Here is a 12,806-nt window from a genome sequence, read left to right as displayed (position 1 = left end):
TGCATCCTGGGTTCAATGTCCATTTGATTACATCTCCATCAGAGTGCAGCGAGTGCCAAGAAATCATGAACAGTGGCCAAGAACTCACCCTCCACTGCCATCCATAACAACTGTCAAATTATATCAACCCTTTGTTAGGAGACTCTCTCTCTTCTTGTCTGGTCGAGTCAATAGTCTTTTTTAACTGAAACACACTCGATTTTGTAGCCCAGTCACTTCAAGTGGCTGCTTAGGGTGTAGATGAGGCATGGTATTTCACAAATGCAATCGCTGCTAGCTCTTTACAGAACTCTTCCAGTACAATCACGCCCTCCAGCAACGTCATGTGGTCAATACTGGGAAAGGAAAAAACAACAGGAGCTAAGAAGAAGCCGCACACAAAAACAGTTTGTGTGGAGGATTTGCAATTTATTTACTTACATGGGCCCTTCAGGCTCCAATCCAAGCAGACGCTTTCTGACCAGCAGAAGTTTGGGAGTGAAATCCGGTATGCGCTGTATTCTCACCATAAGATCTCCAACAACCTGCAAATCACACAGAGGCAAAGTAGTAGTATATGAAGTGAGAGCCAAATAAAGAGACAGCCAATGAGAGTTCAAATAATGATCAATTTACACGGTTGTTAACTCATCTTCACAATTGCCCAACATGGGTGAGGGATATTCAGAATCTTTCTGCCACTGAATCCTCACACTCAGCCTGATCTAGTTTGCCAGCCATCTACATCTCATGTTATTTTAGAGTGTCATGGCAACAGGGCAGCTTGCCCCTGGGCTGGAGAGCCTGGGGCTAAGCCAGTGCTCATTACAAGATGAGCCTCAGCTGAGAGGAATCAAATGCTTCCAATAAAAAAGGCAGCAGGAAGCTGCAGGCGGTTGTATAGTTCAGACTTCCCAAGGCAGGAAGCTTGGTTAGTAACCCGAGAAAGCTCAGGAAAGAGGAGACTGTGTGGACCTGGGACTGGTGAGGAGGAGGAGCAGCTACAAGGAGCAAGTTTGGCTCCTTCTAGCCAGATGAAGCCTGTGAGTGACAGCAAAGAGAGCTCAAAGGAAGAGCAGAGCTAGAAGGGGACTGCAGAGTGAAGCTGCAGGGAGAGAGGGTCTCCCGAAGTGGTCCCTGAGGAAGGGACAGCCCTTCTGGGAGGAAGGGCTATGCCCAGTTTAAGGGTGGGTGGAGATTTCTTATGTGTTAGTTTTGGGCAACTTTGTTAACTTAATTAAAAACCCAGACCCCAAGAAGGGCTCTGACTTTGTTTAGAGAGCCCTGAATAAGGGGAAAGAGGGGCAGGGCACTGCAGAGTCCATGAGGGAGAACTTGGGTGGCAGCCATCACACTACAGTCATCTTCACATAACACGATGCCTCTGCTGGGTGGAGGAACTGAACTTGGGGATCTCTGAATCTAAAATCATGTGCCTTTGGGTTGTACAGACTCAAACCAATTTGTAACCTAGTCACTAGACAGTGTTAGTGCATAAGAACTAAAAACATTAGTAGGACTTAGAGATGTGTGAACAGTTGATGAACAGAGACTTGAAGTCCCAATAACTGTAGGCCCAATTCACTGCTCTATGAATGGGAGGAACTCGGTTGAATCCACAGTTATATTAGTGGTGAATTTGGCTCCCTAAATATTGGTATAGAAAACTAGCCAATAGCTTATTGGCTTTAGCGACTGCAGAAGGGGTGATGGACACCATCTTGTGCAAAAACCCAGTTCGAGCAGCTTACGTTGGTGTTTGACCATGCAACAGTGGCTTAAATCAAATCAAATAAAAGAAGCCAGAGGCCATAAACGCAACATAAACAAGTCAAAAAGCCCTTGGCTCTCAGGGCTCCTATCTCCATCTACCTCCCTTGTGCTTCCAGGGGGTTCTAAATCTCTCAGCAGTAGCATGATGCTAGCTCCTCTGGCAGAGAGTCGTTGCTCCCTGGACGTCTCAAGCTCTTCTGCCCCAGCTCCTTTTCATCCTCTTCCTCTTTCTTTATATGTGGGCTTGCAGTGATTAGCTACAGCCATTGGGGACCAGGTCTCTTCATAATTGACATTTCTCAGAGGATCCCCGGTGGAGCTGGTTTTGCTGTTTGCAGGCAGGAAGGGTTCTTAACATGTCCCTGCCTGTATTTTGTGTGTGGTTTGCAGACCTCATCATACCCGGTATCAGAGGGAGAGATGAGATCAGAGGGAGATATGGGAGACTTGAGGTAAGTATAGCAATTTTATAGTGGACATGGATTGGCAGTAGGGTTACAGGTAGGACAGGATGAATGAATCAGGCTTGAAGGGGAGATGATGATATGCTGTAGCATTCCATCCAAAAGCACAGCATGTTCAGGAGTGTAATTGACTTGTGCCTCAATAAAACCAGCTCTTTCACAATCCAGTTCTAGTGCAGACATATGCCCGTACTTATGGCATTACAGGACACTGCCATGTCAATGATTCCAACAGGACCCATTCAGAATTAAAACAACTTTATTTCAGGATTAAGGGCAAAACCTTGAAAGAAATCATTTTACATCCACATCTTTGAAACTCAGCAAACATGACAAGTAAAAGAATTTCAGAGACCAATGGAGAGTAAATGGATTTACTGAAAAGTGTATTCTCCAGTGTTATTTGGTATGAAAATCCATATTCAGTGCTTTTTTTTTTTTTAAAAGTATTTTCCTTTCAACAGACCAGACAGTTGCCATACTAAAGCCAAAATTACCCTCCTTTAGCATTCATTACAAAGCTATTAAGTTTATCACCATTGTAGCCACATATAAATGTTAGTTGGTCGTTTACTCACCCTGACAATAACGGAAAAGAGAGATCGACAGCCTGAAGCCAGATTTACATAGGGATCCAAAAGGTATTCGTGGATGTGTGGATGGGGAAACAGGGAGAGTTTGGACAACACTGATGTAACTTGTAAATTTACATCGTATGGCTGCGAACAGACAAGAGGACATTATTTGTTATTTTAATTACGACTCCCTCTTCATCTACCCCATGCTTATGCAGCTACTTTCCTTTAAATCATGGGTATCAAGTCAGACCCAAATCCTCCCATCCTCACAACAGCCTCACAACTGAGGTGTATCAGCCCTGGACTTTCCCGCTCTTGCAAGCTGCATCATTACCTAATGTATCAGATGCAGGAGATGAGGCTGGCTACAGAAGTGTAATGGACTGAAAGTAGCTACGCCCTAGCTGCAGTGTATATATGCTCTCGAGATCTGATCACTAATAAATTGTCATAACAGAAGAAACTGAGCAACAGGTTACATGGTAATGGGAGCCATATAAAGACCTAAGATAGGTAGATAAATGACTAAACTAAAATTTTCCTCACAATAATAAACAAATGATCAGTGTCAAAAAGATTTCTAAATAAAAGAAACAATAGGGTAGGAATGTGACCAGTTAGCAATGGCTACTACTCAGGCTCTTTGCTATTGAACGGGAAGTCTATAATTGCCAACGTTTACACGTGTTTTCATTGTGTGACTTCACACTTGAAAATCCTTTTTTAATTGTTTTTATTTGCTATGGGGATCTTTATAGCTCTGCCAAGGCCTTCGCTGATATCTACGTTTCATATTTGGACAAAGCTCACAACACTTGCCAAGGTAGAATCATGCTGCAGTGGGAAAACCCCCCAGAATGAATGGCTGCGGAGTTACCACTTACAGAAGTACTGTTGGCATTAACTGTGTATCAGACCATCAAAGTGGTTGAGAAACCCACCAGAAAATCTCTGATCACAGCCAGAATGATACGGAGTGAGGGTGTTTGCCAGCTGCCCCCCAGTTAGTGAGAATTCTCCGGAAAGTCAGGAGACAACTAACAATAATCATGTGCTCAGGTAGCAATTACAGAGGGTGTTTATAGAAGCTGTTGCTGTCAAAACTAGAGGGAGTATTGTGATACTTGGGCCTGCAAATGTACCCTAATTGTGAGCTCAACTGTACAAAGTGAGTGACAGTTCATAAAATGCCACAATAACCTATAATAACAAATATTGATGGGAAAAGGTATAAAAACAAGACAAATTCAATTAGACCAAACAAAAAGGCTTTCTGATATAACTCAAGAACTGTATTAAGATCATAACTGGTAAACAAAAACAATGAGAGATCAGAAATCAATGAACCAAAATTGTTGTGTCAGAAATTAGGCCTAATATGTGGACAAAAGAATAAGGGGATGGGCTATTCTACTCTCATCACTCCCCTTCGCTGCTGTTCAAGAGAGAGACTTTAGGGATAAAAACTAGCTACTGGAGCAAGCTTTACCATCATGGCTGCCATCCCCACCATCTCCTGGGAGCATGGACCTTCACCCTAATCCTGACCAAACCCAGTCAGAGAGGGAGCCAGATGACATCACCACCTGCTCCAGCTCAATCCCGAATACTACTTGGGGCATGAGACCTTGTCACGCACCACCCTCCCCAGTGTCTTCTTTTCCTTCCCCACACTTCTCCTTTTGCCTTCTGTCTAATAAGACTGGCTCAGCCAGCCAAGACTGCATATTTTGCAACAGTGTTGTAAGCCTGTGAGCAGAAACAGGCAGCTAAAAGCAATGCCCTACCTAAACAGATCTATGCTGATACAAGTTTGCCTGGTCTCCCGGTGGCTGATAAGACCATGTGCTGGGCCTGTGTTTGTCCAGCAGTGAGACTGCAAGTGAGAGTCAACAGCAGAGACAGAAACTGCATTTTTTTTCTTTGCTGCATCATTAATAAAAGGTTAAAAGGATGTTTAATGGAGTGTTTTCCATGGTTCTAAGCAGGCTGAGGTCTCTGTATACCAAATCTTGTTGCACACCGTTTAATGTTGGACAGTTTTAGATCAGATTAACACCTTTGATTCTCTGGACCCATTTGTTCCATCAAAATGAATACGACTGTATGAAAAACAGGAAGAAGGAACCTAAAGGTGCAAAGAGGAGTTCTGTTACAGCAAAATTAATGGTGGTGTGTGGTTGTAGCTTAATACAAGACAGGACTGTTTAGTGGTGAATTAGGAGGCTTTTCCTAGCTCACTTTTAGGAGCCAACCTTGTTGAAGTATTGAGCACCCTCAGCTTCCACTGAAGCCAATGGCAGGTATGGGCACTTAGCACCTTGCAGAATTGATCTCTAATATTTTGGGTTAATTTACATCTTTAGTAACAGATTTAGATTCTGTTTCAGAGTGTGTGCGCGCGTGCCTACATATTGTGACAAAGCTCTGATCTTGTCTCCGTGGGTCCCGCGTTTCCTGGCGGATTTCGCTGGCCTCAGAGGCTCAGTGTGACCCTCCATGTAGCCCTTCTCTCGCTCTAGAGGCAAGGGTCACAGCCTACTGAGCCATTTTCATCATCAGCCAGCAAGGGAGGTGAGAAGCTATCCTCCCTTGTACAGTCTCTGTTATCTCCCAGTCTCTGTGATTAATTGGGTGGGTGGAGGGGGGAAGGGGGGAGCCCGGGCCCGCCCTCTACCCAGGGACCCTAATAGTATCAGCTATGGTAGCTGACTTTTTAGAAACAGGACACATACAATTCCCTAGGCCACTTCCCCACAGCAGCTTCACCCTTACCTCAGGGCCTCCTTCCTTGTGCCTGATATGGTTTACACTGCTCAGTCTCTCCAACAGCGTGGCCTCCTCCTACAGCTCCTGACACCCCACCCACCCTCGACTAACTGGGAGGCTTTTAACTAGTTTCAGCCAGCCCCCGATTGGCTTCAGGTGTCCCAATCAACCTAGCTGTCCTCCCTGCCTTCTGGAAAGTTCTTAATTGGCCCCAGATGTCTTAATTGACCTGGAGTAGCTGCCATTTGCTTATCTTGGTATCAGGGATTTGTTTAGCCTGTGGCTAATATATCTGTCTCCCACTACTTTACTATAGCCATCTGGCCTTGCCCCATCACAATATATAATTTAAATATCTGGATACCATTCAATGTTCGTGGATTTAAATACTCTTCTCTGGAAGGTGGTGTTTTTGGGTTGTTGTTTTTTTTTAAAACCACACATACGGTTTGAAGTCTCAGAATTCTCTCTAAAACTTGTTTAACGTATAGATGTGCATCTTAGACAGCATCCTCCAACAAATACACGCCATTATCAGCATTTTGCATTCTAGTGGGCATCTTTCAGCCTGAATTTTAGATAAACACTTTAAAATCACTGTCATCTGTTGAAATCACAAGTCAGCTATCATACCTATGGCCCCGTTTCTAATTTAAGGGAGAGATGATTTTATATGCAATGCAAACGATAAATAATAATAAGCGTGCAATGGGAATTATTTTTCTACCTCAGCCTCCATCTGTAAAATGTTGATGATGATACTTGGCCTACTTTGTAAACAGCTCTTGGTGCACAGTGCTATAAAAGAGCTAGGTCTTATGATTAATATTATTTGGAGGATTGCTGCACCTGCATGGAGCGCTGTTAATTTCAATGCCGGATCAGTGCCCAAAATCTTTGTAATTCAAGCTCAGCCTTGGGTTAAATCAGGTTGAGACTTTCAGGATCCCCAGGTGAGAACACAGTTTATGCCCCATTCTTTGTGAATAGCTGTTAAAGTATCTATTAAAGAAATAGCATAGAATCTCTCTAGAATAAGATTAAAGTGCTGTTGACTTTTCCACAATGATTACTAACTACATTGACACACACATTAGAAAGACAGGGACAGGAAAATGTGAAATACAAAACTATGTTTACGGCTTGTACTGTATTTATCTTCCTTCACTTTTATTCTGTAGTAGGAAGAACACCCACAGGTAGCCAGGCCATCTAGTGACAGTACCAAGTACTGCAAGGTGGAGTAGAAAGTTTGGATGTGGGGCTAGGAAACCTCCATGACCAGTCCCACGTGGAGGAAGTATTTTGTGCTGCTTTCTAGTGACCTTTTTACCCCAAACAAACCCTAACCAAATACAAAAGGCAGCACTGTCAAGTACTGAAGGAAGCTCCAGCCTTCCTTGATAAGAAAGATTTTCAGGGAAAAGGATGTAATCAATGGGTAGCTTTAAGAGGATTCCCTCAGCCCACAAAGTGAATCCATTTCCATGAAGCCTGATCTTCATCACAGCTTTTATTTGTTCCTGGTGCTTATTCCTCAGCTAGTGATTATCTCCACACAGGAATCCCATTGGGAGAGAGGTGATATTCTAACTCAGCACAAAATCTCAAAACAGTTGGATGATCTTTCTAAAATGATTGGCAGTGGAATACTTAATGCTGACATTTTAAATGTCATCATTATACTTCAGAGATAATACCCCACTGAAGTGTGAGGGAGCAGTTAACAGCTCTTTTCTATGTTTTTATCACATGCCATTCAAAGGGGGATTGAAGTACCTTACAGATTAGTTGAAATAAATATACAAACTTCTTTGTTCTCTCTCCAACCCTAGCCAGTGGGAATTATATTTGTCTATCAGCCTCCATCTGTACTGGTTGGTACTTGCCTTCCTTTGTAAACAGCTTTAGGAGACGCTGTGTAAGAGCTAGATATTAGGATGATTATAATCTGGAGGTGGTGTTCTTGTGGGACAGACAAGTCCAAGTGTGATTTACATGTCATTCTGAAGGCACAAATGTTCATGCTCTGTGTTCACCCTGATTTCTTGAAGAAGCAAATTCCACAGTGTGAGCCCAGCTACTGTCAAAGCTCACAAGTTTCCAGTGCCAGCATCTCCCTCTTGAGGTTGAGTTCCACTGCTGCAGAGGAATGGAGCTGCTGTGGGAAGTCCTTGGTCATCTGAGCCAATGAATCCCATGGACGGCTCTGAAGAAAAGAGGACTGAAACCTTGAATATAACCCAGTATTCAATGAGGAGACAGTGAAGCACAGGAGTGATGTGCTCTCAGCAGGCTGGGCTGCTCAGACAGAGACAGACGGCTGAGTTTTGAACTAGCTGAAACTCTAAGGGCTGTAGTTTCTGCTCACAGAGCTATTGTTTCTGTCTCCTTGTCAGCAGACTCAGTAAGACTGCTGCATCAAGTAAGAGCCTAAACGGTTTTTTTCACAACCACAAGAGCTACAAATGTAATATTTTAAATGAAATTTTAAGTGTGTCAGGAACAAATGGGCCTACCGGAGAACTGTTTCTATGATATACCTGCCAGAAGCCCCTCAATCCAACCCATTTCTACAGCAAACAAAGCTTTCTAACTGCAGGAAGGGAAGAAAACACAGGCCCAGATAAGCTTTTAAGAAACAAAGAGCCTAGCTTCATGCAAGCATACTGTATATTACTAAGAAGGGGCTGCAGAGTAGTCCAGTGGACAGACCCACTGGACTGGGACTGACGAGATCTGGATTCTGTTCTACTACCGGCTCTGCCACTGGCCTGCTTGGGGAACCTTGGGCAAGTCACTTCTCCTCTCTGTCCCACAACTGCCTCATCTGTTAATGAAGATCATGACACTTGTGACATATTGCAATGCCATGCGGTATCTCTGGGGACCACTGTATTAAATTTATAGATGGTTTACATATGATTGTGTTCTACTCCTTGGGGAAGAGTTACCACAGCTCTTCCAGGAACTAAAACCAGTAAGGGGTAATTACCCTTGGGACTGTTGACTCCAAAAAAGCAGCACCCCTTGGGGTAGTTTGCATATACTGGTTCAGGCTGGGTTTTCCAAGGTGTGTCTACACTGCATCTGGGAGTGAACACCCACGCAAACTTGTGCAAGCAGGGTTTGAGCTAGTGCACTAAAAACAGCAGTGTGGACATGGCAGTCTGAGTTGGAGCTCGGACTCGCAAGTCTAGGGGGTCAGGTGGGCTTGAGAGCCTGAGCTGCTACCCAAGATGCCATGTCCACATTGCTATTTTTAGTGTGCAAGCTCAAGCCTTGCTAGTGGCAAGTCTGTCTACCTGGGCTGGGAGGCTCGGTCCCAGCTGCAGCTTGGAAATACTCTAAGAGACTAGGAAACAACGAAAGGGCTTTTGATAGAAAATGATGATCTTGAACTGACTTGTGGTCTTCCTTTTGATGCAACAAACTCACAGGACCTTGGGGGATCCCAGCGCTTGCTGAAGGGTTGGAGAGACTGACACTTCCCAGAGCCCATTGCTGGAATGGAGGGTGACCGCTGGTAAACTTTTAGTAAGCATACAGGGACTTTTATTGCTTGTATCTTAAAAATAAATGCACTCTGATGAGAAAGAGTTGTGTGGTACACTGTTCATTGCCCTTGGAGAGAAAGCAATGCATAATGGTGCTGGCCATTAGGCAGAACCACTTGCTGGGGATATCAGAGTATAAGGCAGGGACTGTGCAGCCTGAAAAACCAGGGTGAGACGGGAATGGGACCATGGTCCCTGCCCAGAGACAGGTGACGGCTGGAGTTCTGAGACCTGCCAGGGCGCTATTGGAATGGACCATGGAGGGGGTATTCAGGTGCAGTTACTCCTGAAACTGCAACAATATTTACCTCCTTTGTAAAGCAATTTGATATCGACTCATGAAGAGTGCTATATAAAAGCTATGGATTAATTAATTTATTATGATAACAAAGCCTAAAGGAAGACTAACACAATCTGTAAGCAGAACTGAATGTTTTGCTAAACTTGTCATTTGATGTGGACCTTTAAATAACCATACACCATATCAAATCTGTCACTTTCATCTGACTTGATAGAACCAACATTTTATTTTTCTGGGTTACATTAGCACTTCACTATGAATTATCCCCAGGGCAAGTTTCAATTTGGCTTTAAGTGTGGGCTTTTTGGTAGGAAATAGCTTTAGCAATTCACTCTTGCTGGCGGACTGAGGCAGTTTGTTTTAATTCTTTTGGAGTCAAGTATTGTTTTTAACACCACAGACCGTGACATCTTGCCTGACTAACTCAGAAATTGTGCCATGCTGACAGGTACTATATCAAATTGACATTGTGCTTCAATAACAGATGCTATTTTTGTTTTAATAGTAGGTATCTGTTCCTCTGATATCCCTTAGGGGTATATTCTGGTCCCTTTATTCACTACAATTTATGTCTCATCACTGAGACAAGATTTTCATATGTATAAGATTAGCTTTTCCAAAAAGCAGATGACACTCAGATCTGTTATTTAAAACCAGTATTGCTTTAGTTAATAATGCACAGAATACATATTTACTAGAAGCAAGACCCTGGGAGTGCACACAATATTCTTTAACTTAATCCAGATAAAAGAGGTTGGACAGATACAAAATCCACATGCTAGAGGAACATTTCCCTGTTTCCTTCAAAATGTAAAATTTTCTCATAGCCCCCAAATTGCAGTGAGCTAGGTCAAAGGACTGGAATATTAAAGTTCAATAGCTCATGATATGTATATACACAGGTTTACTTGCTTTGAGATTCATACCAATCCTATTTAACATGGAAAACATTCAGTATTAAGTAATGCATTAAGCATCTAACCTGAGCTATAAAAAAACCAAAACAAGGAAAACCAATGTTAAGGCGAAAAACATGTCCTCGGCATGCTGTGCCTGGATAGAGCAGACAGAACTGAAAATGACACAACCCCTAGATAGAGTGGTGTAGCGATGAAAGGGTTTCAGCGTTATTTTTCAATCTCCTGGGTTTTACAAATTATCATCACACCGCATTTTTCTCAAAGCACTCCCATGGCAGATCTGCTGTGCACTGTTGCCCTTCTGCCATGATCCCTGATCTGTCTACTTCTGCCCCTGACCAAAAGTGGTACACTCTCACAGGAGATCTGGTACCAGCAGCATCTAGTTTTACGCTTGGAGCTAGCTGCAGAGGGAAACTGACTAGTATCACATGCTTAGAAGAATATTATCTGTGATATTACCTCACCCACCTTGCGTCTCTAATATCATACGCTTCGCCTGTAAATAGTTTCATTGCATCTACAGCAACACCTCCTGTAAAGCATCCCACATAGCACTACTGAGGGAATAATTTAGATTTCAGGCCTTGTCTTAACTAGGAAACAAAGGTGTGTTCCTAACTTGAGGCAGCTAACTGGAGTTAACTAACTCGTGATAAAATCCTAGTGAAGACAAGACCGCTTATAGTTTTACATGAATCGACCCACTAACTTGTGTGCAAACTATAAATGGCCTAGTTTTGACTAGGATTTTACCTCAAATTAGTTATTGCCAGTGATATGCTACTGCATATCAAGTGATCAACACAACTTGTTTTTTCTAGTGAAGATGCAGCCACAAAGAAGAGAGAAAAAGGCAGAAAGGAGAGGAGATGAATGGGGGGGGGGGGGGGGGGGAGAGAGCGATTGGTAGTGGAGGAAAGGTGTTAAGATAGAAAAAGTGAAATAGGGTTAACCAAAAAGGATTTCTCTTCTATCCAGAATTATATTCCGTAAATTCCACTATACTAATCTGGACCTCATGTATTAGACTCATGTTTTTTCAGCAAGAAGAGCCAGTCAAATACACAGCCAATTTGTTCACCCCTGATAACTACATTTTTAACATTGGTACATAGCGAAATGGTGGAGAGACCTATTTTTAAAGTGATCTGTTGGGGGCTTGGAAAAAGTACCCTCTAGAAATTTCCTTGCACCATTGGTCTGAGGAGAATAATTATTGCAACCCTGAAAAAGCCTGGGGGAAACACTGCGGATGATATAGTAATACAGTTTGGCTTTTAATTTGCTGCACCGTGCTTTGAGAACAATATTATACAGTAAAGTTTATTAAAATATAGGAGATCTAGACTGTAAAATACTCTATGTACTGAAGAATTTACAGGCTACCTGTATAGCCATGTATAAATGCTGGAAAAAATCAAAATAGAACAAATGAGACTGATACTCACAAAGACCATGTACCGTATATACTCGATCATAAGCCGGTTCGTTTATAAGTCGACCCCCCAAGATGGATAAGTAAAAATAGAAATTTTTTATAACCCGTTCATAAGCCGACCCTATAATTCAGGGGTCAGCAAACTTTGGCTCCCAGGCCATCAGGATAAGCCACTGGTGGGCGGAGATGGTTTGTTTACCTCGAGCGTCTGCAGGCACGGAGGTAAACCTAAGTAAACAAAGTGTCCCGGTGCGCCAGCTGCTTACCCTGATGGTCCAGGACAGCAACTGGTGAGGAAATTTTGTGGGGGGGGAGGGGGAAGAGAGAGAGAAGGGAGAAGCTGGGAGTCAGAGGAGTAAGCCCTGTGACTACCCCCCACATGATCCCACCCCTCGCCCGGGACCCCCACACTCTCCCCATCCCATCCCTTCCCACCTTATCTGGGGAGGGCCAGGGGAGGAGGTCTCTGGCCTGGCTGGAGCTGCTCGGGCCAGACCGGGTGGCACAGCCGTAGCATGTTCCAGCGGGCTGGGCCGGGCAGCACAGTGGCAGCCTGCTCCGGCGGGCCGGGCAGCACGGCCAAGCCTGCTCTGGGGGGCAGGGCCGAGCGGCACAGCTGCAGCCTGCCAGCCCCAGAGCTTCAGCTGCTTCAGAGGCTCGGGGGAGAGCAGCGTGGCCAGAAGCGGAGAGACTCTGGCCCCGCCTCTTCCCTTCTGGCTCTACTGGCTGTGCTGCCTCTCCTTGCTCCCTCTGTTGGGGGGAGGGGCTGTGTCCCACCTCTCCCTCTCCCCGTTCATAAGCCGACCCCTTTCTCTGGTGCTTCCCTTTTTTACTAAAAAAAAATTCGGCTTATGAACAAGTATATACGGTAGTTATAAAACAAAAAGGAATATTATAGGTAGTTAAAAAGTTCTTCTCCTATCCTTTACTCCTTCATAACACCCCACCTCCTCCTGGAAGGACAAACATGCAAAAAGGACTTGTGCTTTTGTTAATTTGACAACAGGAGATCCTATGTATCATG

General features: G+C 43.9%; 1 protein-coding gene across 1 annotated transcript in view; it reads right to left on the bottom strand.

Annotated features, from left to right (window-relative positions):
• Nucleotides 1–229: 229 nt before the first annotated feature.
• The window catches only part of FHIP2A (FHF complex subunit HOOK interacting protein 2A), a 35,349-nt gene continuing 22,772 nt past the window's right edge, over nt 230–12,806 (bottom strand). Inside the window, exons 15-17 of the mRNA XM_065407813.1 lie at nt 2,795–2,935; nt 421–524; nt 230–335 (exon numbers count right to left, since the gene is read on the bottom strand). Coding sequence (XP_065263885.1) covers nt 230–335; nt 421–524; nt 2,795–2,935 — 351 coding nt within the window. The remainder of the gene's footprint in view (nt 336–420; nt 525–2,794; nt 2,936–12,806) is intronic.

Source organism: Emys orbicularis, chromosome 7 (assembly GCF_028017835.1).
Source record: "Emys orbicularis isolate rEmyOrb1 chromosome 7, rEmyOrb1.hap1, whole genome shotgun sequence".
Classification (NCBI taxonomy): Eukaryota; Metazoa; Chordata; order Testudines; family Emydidae; genus Emys; species Emys orbicularis.
This window is presented reverse-complemented; position numbering and strand designations above follow the sequence as displayed.